Here is a 24,792-nt window from a genome sequence, read left to right as displayed (position 1 = left end):
TATAAGTTAAAGATATAGTTTAGGGAAAGCAACTTTAAAACACTTGCAAAGAAATCTGAGAGAATCAGATGCTTGGTTTTTTGTTTGTTTGTTTTCCTGTTGTCTCAGACATCACTAATTTGACAGCATTATTTTTGAGTAACTTGTCTTCACTGAGTCTTTTCAAAGCATACAAAGTTTTCATGGGAACATCATCTCTTTCTTAAATTATATATTTTATAAGTTAAAGTTTATTTTTTGAGATAATTGTAGATTCTCATGTAGTTGTAAGAAATAATACAGATGGGTCCTGTGTACCCTTTATCCAATTTCCTTCAATGGTAACATCTTGCAAAACTATATATATATATATATATATATATATATATATATATATATATATATATTACAGTGTCAGATACCAGAGAGAGGTTTTAAGATGAGAACTAAAACTGTCTCTTGCATAGACCAAATGCACATACCTTAGATACCAACTAAGGGATTAGTGTTCATTTTTTGTTGGCAGTTTCAGTGGGGGAATTGAAGGCAGAAGCCTAGGAATAGCTGACTGAAGAACAAATAGGAAGTAAGGAAGTAGAGACAAGGAATGAAGACCATTCCTTGGAAGAGAATGAACGTTAGTTAGCATTACTGAAAAAGATTGTTTTTTAACTGGGGGGAAATATTTTTAGGCTGAGGTTGAATCAGTGGAGAGAAAGGTTGAAAATATAGGGAAGTTTTACAAATTGTCAACCATAAGTGTGTAATAAGACTCAAAATTTATTTTAATGAAAAATATATAGAATAGAGATTTATGGAGCAAGGTCCAGAGGAAATGGGAGAAGATTGGGTTCAGATTGGAGGCAAGGAGGTAAAGAGGGGTAAACAGATTAATTTGTGTTTGAGTGATTTGAACCTAGTGGTTTTGTTCATCTTTGCAGAGCTCTGTGGAAAGAGGTAGGGAGTTTGAGAAGAGTCTTGAGGGTGGGAACAGTTGCTTAGATGCTGAAGGTGGTGCTGAGCAAAGGAAAGGAATGGGATTGTTGAGCCTAAGGAAAGAACACATTTGTAGCGGTGTCGGTTTGCACCGTGGGTCAAGGGTAGACTTGAGAAGTTAAATTGGGAGTTTATTAGCAGAGAAGGATGTGTAGTCATGAATGGATAGACTAAGGAAGGGTTGAAAAGTGACTGAGTTGGAAAACCGGTATAGAGTTATTGAGGGAGGCAGAGATGGAAGAGAAGGTCCTAAATTGAAAAGAGGATATTGGAGTTAAGATTTCAGAGGTCAAGGTGTTTTAGATTCATGTGGTCCAAGAGAGTGGGATAAGGAAATAGTGTGAAGATGAAAGGCACTATGATTCATAAAAATTTGGAGTGCTAAGGAGTTTGTATTTTATCTTGAAGTTGATGGGAAATCATCAAGGAAGGGACATGACAGTATTAACCTGTAAGAAACACTACTCTGATGGAATTGTAGAGAATGGGCAAAACTGGAAGCAACCAGAGACATATTGCTAGGCACTTTTGCACCCAGCTGAAGGGCGTGGTCCCATTTACAGCCCCTGTAGAGGGGAGAGCTTTCAGGCAGCTAAGTTTTCCACCACAAAGTTTCTGCCCTCTTGATTGAACCCGGTTAGCTGAACCAATCTGTCTTAATTACCTGCTCCAGGAAAGATCACACCCCTTCAGATGTATTTTGCCCACAGTCATCTTCTTTACAAATGTAATTAAACTCTCTTTTTCTGGGTTAACCTCAGGAACAACTAGCTCCTTAATATTTTTATGCCATTGAAATTTTGGGGCCAGATATGGCCACAGTGGGTGGAGACAGTATAACCTTTATTGCCTTTCACTACTTTTCTGAGAAGATCTGGAAATATTTCAGAAACCCTCAGGAATAGAGTTAGTTTCTCCGATCTGGAACAGTTACTTTCTAAGTATATTTTTTCTGTTTACATTTGTCTCTTCTATCACATTGTAAGTTCCTTCATAGTAACCTGCATTGAATTCATTTTGTTATAATGTGGTGCCTAAGTATCGTAGTACTCTGGCCCAAAAATACGTGTTTAAAAAACGTTCTGTGAGGGACTTCCCTGGCGGTGCAGTGGTTAAGAATCCGCCTGCCAATGCAGGGGACACAGGTCGAGCCCTGGTCCGGGAGGATCCCAAACGCCGTAGAGCAACTAAGCCCCCAGCGCCACGACTAATGAGCCTGAGCTCTAGAGCCCACGTGCCTAGAGCCCACGCAGCCAAAAATAAATAAATAAATAAGAAAAAAAAAAAAAAAAAAACCGTTCAGTGAATGAGTGAGTGAGTGAATGAATGAATGATGGCTCCCACAGACTGAGGGAGCCTTGTTCTCCTTTGGGCTAGATGATCTCAAGGTCCCAACAAGTCTGCCCTGGAACAGGCTCAGTTGTAATGCCCAAAGAGTGCTCAGACTAACAAAAAGTGCCACGCCATCCATATATGCTTAATTTGGATGTAGCTGTAAAGAGACCTAGCTAGCTCGTTTCCGGATCTGCGAAGAGGCGGGAGGCTCTTTTCCGTATGGCAGCAAGACTGCCGCCTGCCGGAGCTAGTGAAACCGGTTTCCCTCCGGGAAAGAAGCCGAGACTACTTTCCGTATGGTAGCATGGTGGCCGCCAGCGGGGGCGGCCATAGCATCACGCCCGGGGGGAAGAGGCCGCCGTAAAGGAGGCGCCGCTTCCTCTTCTTACTTCTCCCGCCTCCCACCGGCTGTCGTAAAAGGGTGAATGGAGAGCGAGTTGTTGGGGGTAGAAAGGGAGGACAGGGGGCGCGGAGTCAGAGTGGCGCAGCAAGTGGCTGCAGGTGGCGACGGTGGCGGGGGGTGGGGAGTGAGGTAGTGCAAGGGTCGCGGAGGAGGCGGCTGAGAGGGTCAAAAGAAAAACTAAAGCTGCAGTCTGGCCTACTGGTCCGGGGGCCGCGGAGCCCCCGCCCGGGGAGATGGACCTCAACCGGATCATCCAGGCGCTGAAGGGCACCATCGACCCGAAGCTGCGGATTGCAGCTGAGAATGAACTCAACCAGGTAAGGAGCAGGCCTGCGGCGCCCCCCGCCGGCTCGCCGGACTCTCCCTCCTCGGCGCCCCTGATCTCCACCCCCACCCGGGCCCCGGGCCCCGGGCCCCGGGCCCCAGACCCCGACGCGTCTCTCGGCCGGTTCCACCCTCGCCCCAGCCCCCGCCCCGGGGTCCAGTGGCGCCGCACTCCCCGGATCTTTTCTCAACGGCTCACGCACCTGTTGGCCACCTTTGCATCTTTTCATGTCGTTTTCCTTCCCCAGTGCAGTTTGTTCAGCCTGCTTGGTCTGCAAAAAGAAGCTTTAGCAAGCTTTGCTAGTGTTTTAGGAATGTGATTTCTTTTCCTTAAGTACGCTGACTTGGTGGGAAAATTCACTTAAAATTCAAATCTGAGTTCAGCTTTTCTGCAGACCCAGCCCTTTTTAGGTGTTGCTGCGGGAAACCCTGCCCATCGACTGCTTCTGTGGGGTTGGCAGCACCGTTTAGACACTGATTGGCAGAGTTTTGTTGGAGCGTTGGAGAAATGCTGTCAGGAGAGTGCTCTGGAAGAACAGGCAATTTTTATGGTGGTAGTGCTTTGCGAAAGACACGCCGAGTAGTAAGTGTTTGTAGGGATTTCTTATAAACGGTAAAATGTGTGAGACTTTCTTTCATCCCCCATCCTCTATTCTTACTAACTAGGCTTGACCATGTTCCAGCGATACTACCGACATTTACAAATTTAATGATCCCAAACCCTAGCTTGTATTTTACTCCTCACCTGTAAGAATGAATCAGAGACCTCTCACTAAAAAGTACAAATTAAGGTCCACCCCCAGGATAGAGTGACAGCTGTTTGAGGTTGCAATAATCCTTAAAATGTAAAGGAATATACCTAAATTAGTGTCTCTCAAAGTGTTGCCCAGGATGAGCACCATCAACATCGTTTGGGAACTTGTTGGAAATGCAAATTATGGGGCTTCACTCTAGACTTAAAGAATTAGAAACTCTGGGGATGGGGCCCAGTTATGTTTTAATTAGCTAGCGACCGTCCTAAGTAAATGTTTCTGTAGGAGTTCACTTAGGTTTTCCCTGGTTGTAGTTGACTTTAAAGTGCAGATATCCATTGTAAATCTCTGAAAGGGATTATTTTAATGGGAAATCTGGGTGGAGTAAGTGTGAATCCAGGATTTCCAAGAGATAAAAGGGAGAGTGAAAACACTGACTCTGGAGGGAAGGTTGAGTTGAACTGAAGCCCAAAGGGAATGCATCGGTGCTTCAAAGAGAAAAGGATTCTCACTCAGAATAGGGGAAAGTTAAAGTCAGTACCTGTCCCAGGCTTTGCAGAGCAAAAGTACTATATGTTGCTTGGCTAGAAGAGTAGTAATCCAGGCATTGGTTAGGAGGAACAAAGCAAGAGCTGAACTTGCAATCTACCAGTATGAACAGGGGAGTTGGCCTGTTTCTCTTCACAGTGAGGCCAGATGTTATACTGACAGTGTTGACAGGGATCGTGTCTTTGCTATCATGTTGTACTACCCTGCCTCTGTTAGCCCACCCTTGCTTTGTTTCTGAGTCATCAGTATGTAAGTGCGGTTGAATTTATTGAAGTGGAAAAGGTAGGTAGGAAAGCCTACAGAACTACAAGAGACATTTAGGATCCATTTCTACCCTTTTCTTCGTGATATTTCAATCCAAATCCATTCCAACCTCACTCTGCCCTGCCCCATATCCACCCAACTCATCACAGACCACAATTTCCTCTGCAACTTCTAAAAGTAGCTTATTGCTATGTCACTCATTTAACATTTATATTTAGTATAATGCTTTGGATTGTAATATGCTCTAAGTATTTTTTTGAATTGTAAGTAGAAGACCAAAGTATAATGTCACATAACCTTTTAATAAAACATGGTTTTAATGTCGGATTTTGTATGCTTTATCCTTTACCAGCACTGTAACCTCCTTTTTTGTTGAGTAAACAGGTGGGTAATCTACCATAAATGATTAGGGTCCAGCTTATTTAATATTTTAGTCTAGGTCCCCCCACGATAAACATTCTCTGTGTAGGAAATAGGGGCAGTTTCTACAGTGTACTGATTGATTTGTCAGTTGCCATTTAGAAGAGTAGGCAGTTTCAAATCATAACGGCCTGTGTTCCAAAGGACTGGCTCCTTGACTGCTATATCTAATATTGTTTCTCTGGAAAAAATGTGTTTTCAGTTTTATTGGAGGATATTAAGAATGGATCCTGTACACATTCATCATTGTCTTTAAACCCAGCAGTCCCTTTAGCAGCAGCATAGGGAAGTAGGAATGGGTAGATATCTTTTTCCAGTAACTCATCCAGAAAGGTGTCTTCTTTTAATAAATCATGGCCTCAAAAGGGAAGATATTTACTTTCATTGCCACTCTTTGGAATTTCTCCTTTTCCATGCATCTGTATGTATCATTTTTATTGCCCTTTAAGAGAGTTTGCTTCTATGAATAACATATTTATCGGGTTATTTGCAGGCACTACTACAAGACTCTGCTCTCATGGACCTTACATTCTAGTGGGGGATACAGAAAAGTAAATAATACAATTTTAGGTTATAAGTGCTGTAGAGAGTAAAGCTCTAGAGAGAGTGTTGGGATGTATAAGTAGTGTGATCAGTCTCTGAAGAATGGCATTGAGCAGAGACCTAGATATTGTGAAGAAGTGAACCAGATGAAGAACTGGGAGAGGAAGAAAGGGAAGAGCAAGTTCAGTAAAGGCCTTCAACTTGGTGTGTTGGAGGACTGGAAAAGTTAATGTTGAGGGAGCAATGAGGCAGAGTGGAAAAACATCAGGTTTTTTGCTTTAAATGAATTCTCATAAAATGCAGAATTTAGCTAAGCAAGGAAAGTTTATTTTCAGAAAACTTCACAGGTATGAACCAAATATCCTCAAGAAATCATTGAGAGATAGTATTATTATTATTTTTTAGAAACTTGAAGCCCAGGGTAGAAAAGGAAATTGGATAAATATTTGTAAGGAAAGTAATATGAGAATATATCTGAATTTACCACTGAATGTTTTAGCTGATCAAATTAATGTTGATTGAATCAAGGCTGAAAGAAGACAAAAAGTTGCAGAAGTTCTCTGAAATGTCAAACAGTTGTAAAAAGAGGAGTTCCAAAATGTGTACAATGACAACAGTGTTGAAATAAAATCTCCACTATAACTACTTCCAAATAAGTAGTATTAATCTAAGTGTAAAGGTTATTTTGTACTTATGTATAATAAGTAAACTATGTAGATTAAAACTAAACAATATATATGTTTCAATCAATGATTCACTACAGGATCTTACAGTATCTCAAAAGTTATAAACATGAGTTATTTTACAAGAATGTAAATGTAGAAGGTGAGACTGAGCTAAATCTGTTTTAATTTTGACTCCTGTAAACTGCTATTAAAAGAAATCTGTTTTCTTAAAAACTACTTTAAATTTCTGGTGGTTTCAATTTACTTTATACACAACAGATTTAAGATTTTGAGGTTTATACAGGATGAAAGGAAGAGCAATTATAAGATAATTTAAAATTTTACTGAAAGATATGGAAAGACTTGGAAAGCATAATGTTCCTGGATGGAAAGAAGCGATATTTTAAAGATGCCAGTTTTCTCCAAATTGTTGGTCAAACATTTATTTATTTATTTTTAATATGTATTTATTTGGTTGCACCGGGTCTTAGTTGTGGTAGGCGGGCTCCTTAGTTGCGGCACACAGGCTCCTTAGTTGTGGCATGTGAACTCTTAGTTGTGGCATGCATGTGGGATCTAATTCTCTGACCAGGGATCGAACCCCGGCCCCCTGCATTGGGAGCATGGAGTCTTAACCACTGCGCCACCAGGGAAGTCCCTGAACATTTATCTTAATAAATGCTATTATAAATAATAGGAAAGGTGATAAATTTAAAAAATGGAGTGGTATGCATAAACCTAGTGGTGTACTGAAAGGGATGCACCATAGATCCAGGCTCCTGGGAGGAGGTAAGCAGAAAAGACTCTCTGCATCATGGTCTGGCTTTACCCTCACTGAGTATGAGTCTTTTCTGGGAATGTCAGCGGGCAAGGCCAAGTGTGAGCTCTGGGAATGTGGCAGGCCTGTACTAGACAGGTACTAGGTCCAGGTACTAGACATCTGGAGGGTATATGATCAGAAGGAATAGGCTGCTCTCTACTTTTTTTTGCTTCTAAAGTTACCATGGCCAAACTCAGGAATAGGTCAAAGTAGAACATGTCTATGGGGAGAAATGGCCCAGGCAGCAGGCAGTTCATCAGCACAGGCTCACTTGGGCATTGTTAAGTTTAAAAGATGCTCTGGCAACAGAGAGCAGCTGGTGACGACAGCTCTCAACACTGTCTTGTGAAGCACACTGTTCCAGTCTGGACTGGTTCCTCTCTATAGCTCATGCACAGCCATTGTCCATATTCTGTGTTGGATCTCTTGTTTTCTGTAGCCCATGTTTTCCTGTTTGTCAAAAATACCATAAACAAAATTGAAGCACAAATAAGCTGGAAACAAACACTTGCAATGTATAAGTCAAACAAAAATTTGAGATTAAATTCATAAAATATCTCCTAGAATTTATTAAGAATAAAACAAATATTCCACTTACAAAAGGGTGAGGGGAAAAAGGAATTTGTAGAAGAAAACAAATAGCCAACAAACAGGAAAAAAAATTCAAGCTAGAATAAATGTAATTTAAAATATGAATAAGGTTTAAAAGTTTTGAAGGAATGATAATGCTAATCCCTATATTAGATAGATGAACACACACGTATTCTACTCTTGGGAGTGTAAATTGCTACACCCTTTCCGGAGAGCATTTTGACAATATATGTCCAAAAAACATGAAAGTGTTCTTACTCATTTATTCATCAATTTATTCTAAGTAAATTTTTCTGACTTGGAGTATTTTAGTAATCTTCATTTGGCTTTGGAGAGTTTCTCTCACTTTAAAAGTGTTTCTTTTATTTGGACAGTAATGCATTCAGGAACAGGTGCTAACAGTTATTCGTTTATATTGCCCTATTTTTTTATAAAATATTTCTTTGTAATTTCAGTCTTACAAGATTATCAATTTTGCCCCCAGTTTACTTCGGATTATAGTCTCTGACCATGTGGAATTCCCAGTACGCCAGGCAGGTGAGTTGGTTTTTTTATCCTTTATAAGTTTATTTATGGGTAAAAGTAGGACTAGCGTTTTATTTCATTTCTAAATATCTGCTTTCTTTGAAAACATAGGAAACACACGTGAAGTATTTCTAATGGCTTAAAAACTCCACTCTCTTTTTCCCTGGAAATTTAGAGGTCCATACTGAGCTCTTAAATCTCCCATAGCTTTTTCTTTCCTCTTCTCCCTTCTAGCTTCTAGCTACAGTTCCTTTTCTCTATAACCTTGTCATTTTTCCCTCTTAGCTTTCCCAGTTTTAATAACTTTATCTCCCTAATTTTTAATGCTTCCTGGTGGCCTTGCCTTTGTGCCCATAGATTAAGGCCATGAATTTGTATATATTAATTTGGTTCCATTCATGCGTCAGATCATGGAGATAAGGTTTGCACAGGTGTTCTTAACCACATGATTGGGGAGCAGGACTTTTGTTATAAACATGAAACTTACTTTTGAGTCTGAGGGATCTTAGGGTAGTTCCCTGATGTTGTGTATAATTCTTCTTTTTACTTTTTTAATGAACTGGTAATTAGAACCCAGAAGGTTAAAAAATGGAGAAAGTCTTGGAGTGTAATGAGTCCTGGAAAGAGAATAATTTCATGATAAAAGGGGTAAAATGATAATAGCTAATTAAAAAATATGTAATTGAAGAGACTTAAAGAATTATGTAGGTGATATGTACTAATAAATAATTTGGGCAATATAGAAAAATAGAAACAAAAAAGTAGAAAAAAATTACCTGACATTCATCACTCAGAAATGACCATCATTAACATTGGGTGAACATTAGTCTTTGCATGTGTTCAAGTAGAAGGATAGATGAACAATATAGAAATGGGATTATACTATACATGCTGATAAAAGTATTTAGTTTTACTTGAACATAACAGAATAAAAAAGTAGGGAACCATTAAGTTTTGGAAAAATATGTATGATTTTCTAAATGATCCATTTGTGGTTAAGAAAAACCTATGGAAAAACCTTCACGGTGGAATTATTTTTTTACTTTAATAAGGTTTATAAGACTTCTATGTAAGTTTTTTGAAACCACAATTCTCAATTTAATCTTTGTTTTATAAAATAGGGCTGTTTTGAAACCACATTTTGCTAAGTGGAACCTATTTTAATAACCTAAGTGTTTATAGCACCATTGTGAATTTCCCATAAAGCTTTGTAGAAACAGTATTTTTAAATATCTTAAAGCAATTTATTAAATTAATATGTCTTCTTTATATGACATATAAACATTACAAAAATACAGTTTATATTATTAGATTGCTCTTAATCCCACCCCCAAAGATACCTACAATCAACTTTGGTGCATGGTTCTCTAATTCTTTTTTTTTCTGTAGATAAGCTGGTTTTAAAAAGTAACAAAAATCTGTTTGTATTACACATGCTATTTTATAATTTCCTTTTTTTTCATTTAACCTTATACCCTTGGGGGATCATACCATGTCAGTGCATGTACATATACTTCATTCTTTGTAAAAATTATTCAATATTTCTTTGAATTAGAACTGCCATAGTTTATTTAAGCAATCTGATATTAGTGGACATTTCCTTTATTGTCCCTTTTTGTTGTTTTTGATAGAGGTAATGCTGAAATGAACATCCTTGGACACATATCTCTGGATGCTCGTGCAGATAGTTTCACAGAATAAATTTTAACAAATGGAAGTGCTAGGTCAATGTTACTAACAATATTAACATTTAGAATTTTGAATCTTATCACCAAGTTGCATTTACTTGCTTTTTCTATCAACAGTGCATTAGAATGCTGGGTTCCCCATGTCCTCACCAACTGTATACAACTTTAAATCTTAATAACTTAGGTAATTAAGTTTTGATATAAAATGTAAATAGCATTTAAAGGCAATTTTTTCTTCACAGTTTATGTAGATTTCAAATCTGTTAGCCACATGACAGGGTTTGTCTTGGTGGTTGATCATGTCCTAATTTATTAGGACAGCTTTCTACTTTAGAGCATCCATTTTGTTATACAGTCTGAAATATACTGTGTAGACTTCTACGTTATCACCTGAATTTAAGTGCCATTTATAAATTTTCTGTTCTATTTAATCTATTATTAAAATACAAATGCTCCAAGAATCTGATGGTGACACCCAGACAGATAATTTATCATTTTAGCATGACATTTTAAGAAGAATGATATGATCTTTGATTAAAAAATATCAGCCTGTATAAAGCTGTAAAAAATTATGCTAATATTAAGTGGAAATACTTAGTTCTGCAAAATATTCAGTTCTTGATTATTTTGTTTGTGGGCAATTCTAAAATATTCTTGCTATTATCAAGCAAGCTCATTAGTGAATGTCCTTTATTACCTTACTGTGAAGAAATAGGAAATAAATGTAATATTTTGATATTGGCAAGCCAAACAAAATAAATTTGGATGTTTGCTTCACTGTTTTCCTTTTGATTGGTAAGCTTAATAGCATTATTAAGGTTAACCTCAGTGTTCCAGAATACAAAACCTAGAAATAAACAGAAAGTTGCCTCTGATCAGTCCAGAAGCACTTCAAGAAGCTCTTTTGTTAAAACTAATGTGTCTTATTTGTAGGATACTCAGAATCTATTTAATCTTGTTTTAGATATAATATATACACTTTGTTACCTTATTTCCTAGCCTTTAACAGATTAAAGTAATAACAAGGGAGAGAAGGAGAGAAGGGCTACCAAATTACTATGAAAAATGGAAAAGCTTAAAAACATCAACTCAAAAAGCACAGCATTCTGCTTCACAGAGTTTAATGGCATCCTTTCCCCTTTGAGGTTATGGAACCCAGTTGATCTGTGTAGTGGTGGCTCTGGGTCCAGAGGATAGAGCGTATGTGATGATTCATTGTGTTTGAGAAGGGGAGAAGCGTGTGTATGTTTTAAAACTAATTTCAAACTTAAGATGCTTGAAATTGTAAGTGGATTCTGCAGAAAAGCAAATTTTAATACTTAATTTCTTTATGAAGGAATTAAGATATTTGTATTTTCTTAGCTTTGGCAAATGTTAGATACTTGAATTAAATGATTAAAGGGAGATTTTTAGATTATTGGTACAGTTTCAGTTATTTTTGGTATTTTTCCTTCATTATCTTTAGTAATCCATGATTATCCATGAGAGTAATTAATATTCTCTTTTCAAATTATTCATTAAGTTCAATTTTATTTTAACTAATTGCAGATTTATTCCAACATATACAAATTTGTCAGTGTGCCTTTTATATAGGCCATCTCTTGTGATGTCCCATAATAAAAATATTTTTAGTTATAAAATTAATAGCGTTTAATGACTGAATTATGAGTAAGTCCATGATTTTACCATGTCTGTATCTTTGCTTCTGAAAGTTGTTTTTTATTTTCAAGACTAGTTCTGTAGGGATTAAAATGCTGTGTATAATATATTGATTTTTTGATTTTTCTTTTTGCAAAGATTAATCTCATGAAATCAGTCTGAACTGCTGACAGGTTGGACCATATTCTTAGATCATTTATTCATTTTTTTCAACAGTTTATGTATTTTTATTGCTGATGACTGTAATATTAAAAAATAAATATACTGGGACAAACGATGGTACTTAGTCCAGAGCCTGTGTGATCTGAATTAAAAAAAGACAAAAACCCAAACTATCTCACATATAGACACATTTTCTCCCTCTCTCTCCCTCCCTCCCTCCCTCCCTTTCACTCTCTCAAATAATTTTTGTTTTTATCCTAAAAAATGGAAATCCTAGGTGAAATTGTCTTTTTCAGACCTGTGTTGAATCAAAACTAATGAAAGAGGAGCTTGTAGGATGTCAGGTTTATAATTTCATTGGGTTTCTGTTGTATTATAGCCAATGTAGAACATGGTGGTTTATTCTCTGTGGTATAATGCTTTTACGAGCCAATTTAGTTTATGTTAAAATTGAGATGAAGGGAGGATTGGGTGGGGGGGAGAAGGGAGAGGAGAAACTTAAGGGAAGAAAGTTATAATGCTTTGCAGATCATCTCTCTTTATTCATATATATTATGTATATGTAAGAATATGACACTATAAGTATTAATTTACATTCAGTGCTCAGCTGGGATGGTTAGAAAACTTCACATCCCCTATCAAAATTCTGTAGCAGTATGTTAGCTTCTTTCAGAAGTCTTTTGTTAAATGTTGATGATGATTAAAAAGAATAGGAATAGAATCATTGATTATGTATTTTGATAGAAATAAACAGGTAAGAAATTTCCTGAGATTTTCCAAAAATATTTGAAAGCTGATGTCCTTTTCTTTATTGTTATATTTGCAAGTGGCAAATATTTCAAAAGGGTTAGATAAAAATTACCAATACTATAGGTATTTCAAAACGGTAGTGCGGGATAATAGCCAGTGAAAGAAAAACAAAAAAAGCAATCTACATGAAGGACTGTAGAATTTCATGTGTTGTCAGTTCAGTATTAGGCATTATGAACAGTATGACTCTTACAGTCTCAAAGTACATTTAGTAGAGTTTCATTTAGACCATCTTGTATTTAGTCTAAGGATGCATACTTGAGTCCCTGGATCATTTTTCTGTCATGTAAATTCTGGAAGCTTGATTTAATGAGATGTTTCCTGGTTAGGCTTGCTTTACTAGCTAAAGAGAAACTTTAAATTCTTATCCATTTTCCCTTCCCCACTTGGCTATTTATAACTGTAAGATTTTCCATTTTTGCTGGGTATCATGTTTAGCGTTGAAGGGTTTAGGCTTTCATGCTCTGTAAAGCTGAATGAAAGCCATCTTTTTGATACTGCTACTTTAGCATTTTTTTTCTCTGACTTAGCTGCCATTTACTTGAAGAACATGGTGACCCAGTACTGGCCGGACCGAGAACCTCCACCAGGAGAAGCAATATTTCCATTTAACATTCATGAAAATGATCGCCAGCAAATACGTGATAATATTGTGGAAGGAATAATTCGGTCTCCAGATTTAGTGAGGTACATTATACTATTTCTGTATGCTTAGTAGGAAGCCCAAAATATATGAATGGGGGAGGTTGGATTTAATCATCAGCCTCAAGTTTGTTTTTTAAAAGAGATAAAGTAATGAAGATGGGCACTCAAAGAGTACAGTTTTAGTTATTTGTTTTTGCATTTGTAATTCTTTGCCTCAAAATATTTTGGAAAAAAAAAATTTAGTTTCTATAAGTTGCCACAAAAAGAGTTGAGGCAAAAATCTAACTAAAATTGTTGTATAGATCCTTGCTATGTGAATAACCTGTGTTCTTAGTTATGAGCTCTTGACTTTTTACTATCTGCTTTTCTTTTCCCTGATACAGGGAAATTGACTTATGGGGGTTTTAACCTACCAGTTTTTGTAACACTTTACGTATCTTTTTGTTCATTTTTATGAACTGAGCTTCTTTTCTTTTGAAGAAGACAGGATAGAGAAAATATAAACTAGAAGAATTGTCTCTGGTTTTTCAAATTTAGATTAGATGCTATAAAGCAGCACTGTCCAATAGAACTTTCTGCAGTGATGGAAATCTTTTATATCCACACTGTCTGATATTTAGCCATGTGGTGTAGAAGCCAACTGAGTACTTGAAATGTGGCTAGTGTAACTGAGGAACCGAATTTTTAATTTAATTTTGATTAAATTACAGTGTGTGCATGTAGCTGGTACCTGCCCTTAGTGGACAGCAGAGGTGTAGGTCAAAAAAATAATGCAGTCTTAAAACAGGAGAAACAAATTCTTTTCACTATGAGCAAGTGATTAGGTTTCTTTTGAACATGTGGGAGGGAAATAGATGAAATTGAGGTAGGGGAATGAAATTATTTAACTTCAAGAGATTAGATGTAACCTTATCCCTGAGTGTATAATGTACATCGGCATAAGCAGAAGAAAGGGAAGAAGGTGTGAGGATAACAGTGAGGAAGGTGGACAAACATTGAACACCTCTTTGTGCAGTTGTTTGGGTAAGAGGAGAAAATAGGGGTATTGATGAAAGAAAATCATCATTCTCATTGGTTGCCCAAATGCCATCTGGTACTGGCTTCCCTGTGGTACCATCATGTGTCCACTTCTTGTCAAAATCTTTACATTTTCAAATCGCTCTGAATCTTGCAAGCAATGCTTCTACACATTAATATATGAAAGGATGGCTGTTCATAAACATCCTTTGCTTGGCTTGGAATTGAGAAAGGATTAAGAGGGTCAACCTGAAGATGAAATTAAAAAAAATGAAAAGTTTCAGTTTTATTGAATACAAATATGACCTATTTATTGTTTAGGAACAGCTGCTGGTGGCACAAGAGGTTATCTTTATTATGAGACAGTTCTTTGTGGCTTTGCTTCTTTTATGTCCTGAAGGCTTAACTGTAACTACTCTTAAAGAAATATTCTCAAAGTTTATTTAAGAGTATTGCAAAGGATCTTTTGCAATTAGATTTGGAAAAGATCCTTTGCAAGGGAAAGGCATTATTTGTTTGTTTCATTTCAGTGAAATCAAGTTATTGGCTGTCTTGGCGCTGTGGAATCCTAATTTAGCTAGATTCACTCTCCAACCATTTGCAAGTGACCATGTAAGGACATACTAATAGTTGGTAGAAGAGAAATTTTTTTCCCCTCACTTTCTTGTCAATCCCAATTACAGTTGGATCCAATTGAGGAAATGATTACTGACCTAAGTGTTATGAGATCACATCTTTCATAGCTTCACTTTGTGGTTTCATTAAAGAGATTTCTTCTTTTTTTTTTTTATGTCTTTCCTGTTGCTTTTTTCTTTATTTCTTTGGAAATAGCTCTTAGCATTCCTCTTCAGGAATTGCCAGCTAATGCTTGTTACTTCATACAAAAATTAGGATCTCAGGAAGCAGTGATAGGTGCAAAATACTGTGTGACTTGGAACTGATGATGAATGGTTCCAGGTTTTGGCTCACAGAGATGTTTCCCACTGTTATGTAGGCCTCCATTTTACTTACTTTGACCATTTTTAGGCTAAGTTTGTCCAGTTGAAATGATAAAATACTTTTTTGGTTTGTTTCCCCCTTAGGATATGATAACCAAAATACAAAATATAACAAGCTGGGAAATTTTACAGAGCTGGGGTGGATTCATTGTCTTTTTTTGGGAAAATTTTTAATGAATTTATTTTAAGTTTTTTTTTTTTTTTTTTGGTGTGGACCATTTTTAAAGTGTTTATTGAATTTGTTACAATATTGCCTCTGTTTTACGTTTTGGTTTTTTGGCCACAGGGCATGTGGGATCTTAGCTCCCCGACCAGGGATCAAACCCACACCCCCTGCATTGGAAGGCGAAGTCTTAACCACTGGACCACCAGGGAAGTCCCTGAATTTATTTTAAAATTCTTCATAGGACTTTATAGGTTTTTCTTTATAGGACTGCTCTTTTTCCCTCCACGCCAGATAAATATCTATATAATGTAGGTAAATAGAAATCAGAGTGTTTTTATGTACAATATTAGAGGTCTTTGAAGCCTGATATTTATAACTACTTAGATTTTGGACTTTTTTCCCCCACTTTATAGAGTCCAGTTAACAATGTGTCTCCGTGCCATCATTAAATACGATTTCCCTGGTCACTGGCCAGCGGTAGTCGACAAGATAGACTATTACTTGCAATCACAGAGCAGTGGAAGCTGGCTTGGCAGTTTATTATGTCTGTATCAACTGGTGAAGACATATGAGTAAGTTGATTTCTATTGGCTGAAGATACCAGCCTCCTGTTACTTAGAAAGAATTGCATTGCATAGAGGGGTCTGCTATGGGTGTTCTACAGAATCAGGTTAGTTTGGGAAATGTTGGATTAAACACAGTTAAACATGTTTATTTACTACAATTTTTCAAAGAATCTTTAATCTGCTAATGTACTAATCTCTAAGTTAGTGCTTTTCAAACTTATTTTTTAGTTTCAGAGGACTGTTTATTAACAGCTTTCCTTGGAAATTTTGATGGAGAGAGGTACCTTAACATTTGTCTTTAAGTAAGCACATCATTAAGTAAACCAAACATTTACCTTTTTGGATGCAAGGTAGAAAATGTTCAAGTTTCTTTGCTAGTGACTTTCTTTTCTATAAAAGTTGCTTGGGAGGTGTGGGACTAGTGTCGCATTTAATAGCAGTGCTTTCTAGCTTCTAAGGGGATTGCTGCTCCTGCATGCAAAATCCTGTAGTCTTCCTTCTAAAATGATTTTTAGAGGATATTTTAGATTTATACGTGTTAAAGTGGTCTAAGAGCACCTAAATTTGTAAACTGTTTTAACTTTTCAAAGTAGGGTGGTAGATGGAGAAATGTTTTTTCCACCACATTATTTGTTATATGATAGGAATGTCTATTTGAACTGTTTATCAACTTGTATTTTATAGCAAGAATTGTGGTATGTGAAAATTAATTTAAGTACTAGAAAAATTAATGTAGGAAAGTTGCAAAACTATCTTGGATTTTTTTGAACTAGTCTCTTTCTAGAAAGATTTTAGGTATTCTGCCTAAAACAGGGATATGCTCTTTCAAAGTTCCTTTCAAGTTTATTCTAACAATCCAAACAGAAAATGTAAGCTAGTGTTTGGAATGTTATTGTTTAGCTTTATATAGTTTAAAAATATTGTTTTTCATTCATTGTTTATAGCTCTTTTGTGGGGGAGAAATTATTGTTCTCTCTTTTTGTCTTTGCTTATGTAGATACAAGAAAGCAGAGGAAAGAGAACCTCTTATAGCAGCAATGCAAATATTTCTGCCTCGTATTCAGCAACAAATCATGCAGCTCCTTCCTGATTCCTCACATTATTCTGTATTAATACAGAAGCAGATCCTGAAAATCTTTTATGCACTTGTGCAGGTAAGTTTCTATAGCAGAAGACAAATACGGAGCCTTGTATTTCTGCCTGATACATAGAAAGTGCTCAGTAAGTGTCAGTTATTGTTAAAAATTACATATTGTATATTCTCACATGTATTTCCTTAAAAAAATCCTTATGAGCAAACAGACTTTGAGAGGTCAACTTAATTGTCCAAGGTTATCTGAGTGGCAGAGCTGAGATTCAGTGTCCATATGCCTTTCACCCGCAGTGTCTGAAGTCTGGGTATGGAAGAAACAAGGTAGTTAACTTCCCTGAAACCCGATAATTTGACTAATCTGTCCATAGCATTCTGCCTATAGATTAGTTATGATTATAGGAGAAGAGGAAGGAAAAGAAGAGAGCTGCTTTTTTTAATTGGGAAATCATATTGATGGTAGTTTCTTTGCATTTGACCCATTTAAAGCTAACAAACAAGATTGAGTGCCTCATTTACCTTAATTTAAAATACTTCCTTTTTCTTACCTGAAAGCTATAAAGAACATTAATATGGAATGTTTTAAATATAAAAATATTTAAAATTTAATCCTCAAAAGACTTGGGTAAGTTATTTCGATCTGGGCGGAGAAAGAATAATTGTTGTCAGTTTAAACTGTGTGATGATGAATGAATTAAGCCTTTATTTCATGCTTTCTAGTTAAATTAGTCACGGCAAGAGGGTAGTTTCATCAGGCTAGAGAGCCAAGATAGTTTGGTTTTGTTCTTGGCTTCTATCTGACGTAAGTACTTTTGTACTGTTCTAGAATATTTCACTTGAATAAAGATTTATATTTTTAGCCTCATCTTTTAAACTTTTAATAGAGACAGTCCAAGGCAGATTTTCCTTTTTTTTCAGCTTAGCCTTTTTTGGGGAAGAGAGAAGGGGAAAGGAGGCACATCTGAGAAAAGAGAAGAAACTGGACTACTAGGAAAACATATTCCTTCACCCTCTATTTTGTTTTTTCTTTTTTTAAATGTAATAAGGTAGGAAGATGTACGGTGCTTTTGTTTTTGTTCTTCCGTTCAGAAATCTTTCTCAGGAGAATCACTTTGTGGCAAATATTTTTTATTCAGTGAGATGTTTTGCCGTTAGATATAGTAATATCCCATTTCTTCTGAGCCAGACTTTCCTTTCCTATTGGGAGGAGCATAGCCAGGAATCAGTAAGTAAGACAGAGGCTGATGAAATCGTTTTCTTAAAGCCTCTACTTCTACTTGGTTTGCTAAGAGAACAAAAATCTAAATTTTTTTTCTTCAACATGTATGTGCTAAAAATCTAAAAAAACAGAAAAAAACCTCATCATTTGAAACCATTTTAGTAATCTATTATATGCTAATACAGTAATATTCTTTAGTGGGAAATCCTGGAAGCAAAAATTTAGAAGGCTTTAAGAGGCACAGTTACAGTGTTTATGTAAGTAAAAAGTGATTGACAATTTGGGAAGAGGCAGAAAAGTTTATGTTTTAAAAAGTATGATACAATGAAATTGATTTTGTCTAAGCATTTATTAAATATTGTGTACAGGGCTGTTGAATATTCCGTACATATTTCAGAACTCGTTTGTCCAGAAGTGAACTCATTGTTACTTTCCCCCAGCCCTTAGCCTGCTCCTCCTATGTTCCCCATCGTAAAGCCAACTGACTCCCCACTGCATTTAGAACAAAGTGTTAACTTTTTCCCATGGCCTATAAAACCCTTCATCTCTTGCCTCATCTTATACCATACTTAGCTTTAGCTTTGTTCTTTACACTCCAGCCATATGGAAATTCTTTCAGCTTCATGAGCAGATCATGTCCTCTGTCACTTCTGAGCCTTTAAGGCACTGTGTTTCTGCCTGGAGCATTCTCCTTCCCCTTTATGCCCTGGTCAATTTGTGCTCCTCCAGGTCTTGGCTTGCATATCACTTCTTCCAGGAAGTTGTCTCTGATAGTAGCAGGCTGCATTAGGTGGTCCTCATGGGTGCCCTTATCAACATTATACTGCTTTTATCTGTACTGTTTATCATACCATATTGTAATTCCTTGTTTAAATGTGTCCCCCCTCCGCCCCAACTAGACTGTGAGCTTTACTTAACATTATGTCCTTAGTGTGTAGTAGGTTTTGGAATGCATGGATGCAGAGGTGCTATGCCTCATCTCCTGTAGCTCAAGGTGTAGTAGGGGTGGGGTTGCACACTGTAATACAGTGGACTGTGATTTCATGCCACAGTGTAGAGGAAAGTAATTGAAAAAATGTTTCTTGAATGTTTCATGACATAAAGATTTTCATTAAAGTCATTAGAATGAGTTTCCACCACAAAAAAAGATAATTATGGGAGGAGAAATTAAGGAAACACCTCTATTTACAATTGCATCAAAAAGAGTAAAATACCTAGGGATAAACTTAACCAAGGAGGTAAAAAACCTATACTCTGAAAACTATAAAACATTGATGAAGGAATTTAAAAACAATACAAAGAAATGGAAAGATATTCTGTGTTCTTGGATTAGAATAATTAATATTGTAAAAATGTCCATACTACCTAAAGCAATCTATAGATTTAATGCAGTCTCTATCAAAATACTGATGACATTTTTCATAGAACTAGAACAAATAATTTACAAAAGACCCTGATTTGCCAAAGCAATCTTGAGAAAAAAGAACAAACCTGGAGGTATCAGGCTCCCTGACTGCAGACTATACTACGGAGACACAGTAATCAAAACAGCATGGTACTGGCACAAAAACAAGCATATAGATCAATGGAACAGAACAGAGAGCTCAGAAATACACCCATGTACCTATGGTCGATTAATCCATGACAAAGGAGGCAAGAATATACAATGGAGAAAAGACAGTCTCTTCAGTAAGTGGTGCTGGGAAAACTGGACAGCTACATGTAAATGAACGAGATTAGAACATTTCCTCACACCATCTACAAAAATAAACTCAAAGTGGATTAAGACTTGGAAACCATAAAACTCCTAGAAGAGAAAATAGGGAGAAAACTCTTTGACATAAATCATAGCAATTTTTTTTTGATCTGTCTCCTAAGGCAAGGAAATAAAAGCAGAAATAAACAAGTGGGACCTAATTAAACTTAAGAGCTTTTGCATAGCAGAGGAAATCATTGACAAAACAAAAGACAACCTACTAAATGGGAGAAAATATTTGCAAAGGATATGACCAATAAGGGGTTAATATCCAAAATATATAAACAGCTCATACAACTCAATATCAAAAAAACAACCCAATTAAAAATGGGCAGGAGACCTGAATAGACATTTATCCAGAGAAGACATACAGGTGGCCAGCAGGCACATGAAAAGATGCTGAACATCACTAATTATCAGAGAAATGCAAATCAAAACCACTAGATACCACCTCATACTGGTCAGAATAGCTATCATCAAAAAGTCTAGGGCTTCCCTGGTGGCACAGTGGTTGAGAGTCTGCCTGCCAATGTAGGGGACACTGGTTCGAGCCCTGGTCTGGGAAGATCCCACATGCCGTGGAGCAGCTGGGCCTGTGAGCCACAACTACTGAGCCTGCGTGTCTGGAGCCTGTGCTCCACAACAAGAGAGGCCACGATAGTGAGAGGCCCGCGCACTGCAATGAAGAGTGGCCCCCGCTCGCCGCAACTAGAGAAAGCCCTCACACAGAAACGAAGACCCAACACAGCTAAAAATAATAAATAAATAAATAAATTAATTAAAAAAAAAAAAGTCTACAAATAACAAATGTTGGCAAGGATGTGGAGAAAAGGGAATCCTCGTACATGTTGGTGGGAATGTAAATTGGTACAGCCATTATGGAAAGCAGTATGGAGGTTCCTGAAAAAACTAAAAACAGAACCACCACATGATCCAGCAATTCTACTGCTGGGTATATATCTGGAAAAAAATGAAAACGCTAATTTGAAAAGATACATGCACCCCAATGTTCATAGCAGTATTATTTACAGTAGACAAAATATGGGAGCAACCTAAGTGTCCATCAATAGATGAATAGATAAAGAGGTGGTGTGTGTATCTACATACACACAATGGAATATTACTCAGCCATAAAAAAGAATGAAATTCTGCCATTTGCAACAATGTGGATGGACTTAGTGAAATAAGTCAGACAAAGAAAGACAAATACTCTTATCACTTACATGTGCAATCTAAAAAAATAAAACAAACGAATGTATATAACAAAACAGAAACAGATTTACAGTTATAAAGAACAAACTAGTGGTTAACAGTGAGGAGAGGGAGGTGGGGAGGGTTGAGATAGGGGTATGGGATTAGGAGATACTAACTACTATGTCTAAAATAAATAAGTAACAAGGATGTATTGTACAGCACAGGGAAGTATAGCCATTATTTTGTAATAACTTTAAATGGAGTATAGTCTATAAAAATACTGAATCACTCATATACCTGAAACTAATATAATATTTTAAATGAACTATACTTCAAAAATAAAAAGATAATTTTATGAGGTAATGGAGGTATTGACTAACATTATTGTGATAGTAATTTCATAATGTATATGTGTATCAAATCATCCTGTTGTATACCTTAAACATACATAGTATTATATATCAATTATATCTCAATAAAACTGGAAAAATGAAAAGTTTGACACACAAAGGGGTAAATGGTAAAAAATCACTTATCTAGAATCTCATGTTGAACAAATGATGCCTTACTGCATTATTATTTATTTTTTACTTAAAAAAGTAGCTTTGGGACTTCCATGGTAGTCCAGTGGTTAAGACTCCGTGCTCTGAATGCAGGGGGCACAGGTTCGATCCCTGGTCAGGGAACTAAGACCCCTTGTGCCTCACAGTGCGGCCAAAAAAAAAAAAGCTTAGAGAAATAATTCATGGCATGTATATTTTCTAGATTTAAAAAATTTAATTTACATACATATGTTTATAGAGCTGTTTTAAGTTAAATTTTAGGTTGAACCATCTGAAATTACTAATTTCATGGTCAGGTGTTAACCGTTCCATATACTTCAACCTTTCAATATAGATAAATTGCTGATTTTTTAGAGGGGCGGAATTATTGTCTGATGTTGTTGTCCTTTGTTTTCAGTATGCATTGCCTCTTCAGCTGGTGAATAACCAAACCATGACGGCATGGATGGAGATCTTCCGAACTATTATTGACAGGACTGTTCCACCTGTAAGAAAGGGCTTCTGTTCCTAAGAATAATGGGGAAAACTTGGATTTGGGTTATTTGTGGTAGATTGATTTATTATACCAGCCTGCTATTTAGAAAAAAAAAAATACTACTGTAATAAAAGTAATTAATGATACATACTCATTTTTAGAAAGTTCAGATAAACAGAATTAATAAAATAACTATTTAATCCTACTAAAAATGATAACCATTTTTAAAACTTGGTATTTATTCCTCTTGTCTTTTTTTCTCTGCATTTATATACAACCATATATTTTTTCTTTCTACAAAAAATATTACAGAATCTTTATAGGAAGAAGTGATTAAAAAGGGTATGCTGACAAAATCTTATTAAAAAGTAATTTAAAAGGGTATACAGAAAAAGGAGCATTAATGAAATTTGTCAGGAGGAGCAATCATATTTTATTTGTAAAAATGGTATAGATAGGTACTGTTTTGAAGTTCATTTTTCACTTAAAATCTATTGTAAATATTTTGTATGATTATGAATTTTTTTACATTGTGCCATTTTTGTTGAATGCTTCATTTGCTAGATATTTAGGTTGTTTTAGTTTTTTAGTGTTTTGACTATAAGGATGTAGTTAAATTTTTATGCACATACATGATTATTTTGTTTGGATAACCTCTTAGCAGTGTTTAAGGCTTTGACAGATCTTTAATTAATTAATTAGTTAATCAATTAATTGAAGTATAGTTGATATACAATATTATATTAGTTTCAGGTGTACAGCGTAGTAATTCAGTATTTTTATAGGTTATACTCCATTAAAAGTTATTAGAAGGTACTGGCTATAATTCCCTGTGCAAGACTTTGACAGATCTTGCAAATGGCTTTCCAGAAACAGTGCACTGGTTTATACTTTAATAAGCAGTGACTGAGAATGTCTGTTTTGTTAAATTCTAAGTTTGCCGGTTTGATAGGTGAAAGATGGTGTCTTATTTTTATCTGTAGTAACAGTGATACTATATTTCATCTATCAAATTAACTCAAATAATTAATCAAATTAACTAAATTAAAATATATCAAATATTTAAAATTTTGAGCTTGTCTCCAAATGTGCAGTATTCCTTCCTTTGTCCATATCTTGGGACAAATTATGTTGAGGTTTAGTTTATACACATAAATGCCAGAACTTAGTGAACAGTTCAGTGAATTCTGACAAACATACACTTGTGTTACCATCACCCAGATCAAGATATAGAACTTTTCTGGCATCTCAGAGAGTTTCCTTGAGGGATATGGTATTTTGTGTTTTGTTTTCTACTTATTTGGGCCTTTTAAAGATAGAAGATAAAACAACAGCACTGGTTGGTTGAAATTTGCTTTGCTTGTTTAATTCCTACCTAGCAATCTATAAAGTAAGAATTTGCATTTGTATGGCAGTCTGAATTCACATTTAATATTACTTAATTTGTATCAATATTTATTCTGCCTTTGTTAGTCACACAAACCTTTTCATTATGTGGGAATTTTATCTGGGTGTTTTTGTCCTCCTAGGAGACTCTGCAGATTGATGAGGATGATAGACCAGAATTAGTCTGGTGGAAGTGTAAGAAGTGGGCATTACACATTGTAGCTCGTCTCTTTGAACGGTAATTCTGGTTATTAGATTTACAATCTATGGTTAGTACCTCAATATTGGATATAATAAAATTGAATAGTCCCTTGATGCTCTACAGTATATGATTATTTTTCTTTAGAGCAGTAGAGGGCAAAAAGTCACCCTCTGCTTTGATTTAAAGCAGGCTTAACTGTGATCATTGGCTTTGAGATCATAGTGAGGTGAACAGTCTTCTCTGGATCTTTCTATTCTCTGTAAAAAGGATCAAGAAATGATATTTCTGTCTGAAATTTTAAGTATGGCCTGGAGTCTGAGTACAGCTTATCATAATTTCATTTTGGGGCTTGTGAAAAAAGGTAAAATGTTAGTTTTCTGTCCCAATAGAATACATCTTTCAACAAGTATTTAAACTGGTGAGCATGCTTTGTTTCTAAAATTTGCAGTATTTAAACATTTTCTCTTTGTATTTTAAGATATGGAAGCCCAGGAAATGTCACAAAAGAATACTTTGAATTTTCTGAATTCTTTTTGAAAACTTATGCAGTGGGAATTCAGCAGGTAATAAACTTATATTTTTAAAATAGAAGGATGGTTACTGCTGAAAGTAGTTAAGTCACTTCTATCCATTTAAAAGTAGTTTACAAACATGTTAATTAATACATGTTTATAGGGGATGAAATGGCAGCTCTGGGAATCTAATGCAGTGCAGTCTGTTTTAGAACCAAATGTCCTAGGGTAGCTACTGCAAGAATTTCCCTTCTAGACTCCTAGATGCTGGACTGAAACCTTTCAAGTCTGTTGATAGATACTTGTGTAGCAGTCGCCAGTATTAGATCAGGTTCTTCAGTTAACTTCCTGACCTCGCATGAGTTTCTTATCCTCTATTTCTTGGAGCCTCACCTCTTTGTTCTAAGCTTTTGTCAGAAGATTTAGGTAATAGGAATTGATCTATTTCAAGAGGAGTTGAGCTCAGAAGTTAAGACTTTCAGCTGAGAACTTACACATTTTTGTGGAAGTTTGGGAAC

At 36.0% G+C, this 24,792-nt stretch overlaps 1 protein-coding gene across 1 annotated transcript in view; it reads left to right on the top strand.

The window, feature by feature from the left end:
• Window positions 1-2,816: 2,816 nt before the first annotated feature.
• The window catches only part of IPO8 (importin 8), a 68,308-nt gene continuing 46,332 nt past the window's right edge, over window positions 2,817-24,792 (top strand). Inside the window, exons 1-8 of the mRNA XM_059935566.1 lie at window positions 2,817-3,030; window positions 8,097-8,178; window positions 13,016-13,172; window positions 15,725-15,883; window positions 16,875-17,031; window positions 22,097-22,186; window positions 23,704-23,798; window positions 24,241-24,325. Of these exons, the coding sequence (XP_059791549.1) occupies window positions 2,947-3,030; window positions 8,097-8,178; window positions 13,016-13,172; window positions 15,725-15,883; window positions 16,875-17,031; window positions 22,097-22,186; window positions 23,704-23,798; window positions 24,241-24,325 (909 nt within the window). The 5' untranslated portion in view covers window positions 2,817-2,946. The remainder of the gene's footprint in view (window positions 3,031-8,096; window positions 8,179-13,015; window positions 13,173-15,724; window positions 15,884-16,874; window positions 17,032-22,096; window positions 22,187-23,703; window positions 23,799-24,240; window positions 24,326-24,792) is intronic.

The sequence above is a fragment of the Balaenoptera ricei genome, chromosome 10 (assembly GCF_028023285.1).
Source record: "Balaenoptera ricei isolate mBalRic1 chromosome 10, mBalRic1.hap2, whole genome shotgun sequence".
Classification (NCBI taxonomy): domain Eukaryota; kingdom Metazoa; phylum Chordata; class Mammalia; order Artiodactyla; family Balaenopteridae; genus Balaenoptera; species Balaenoptera ricei.
Note: the sequence above shows the minus strand (reverse complement) of the source record. Positions and strands in the feature narration are given on the sequence as shown.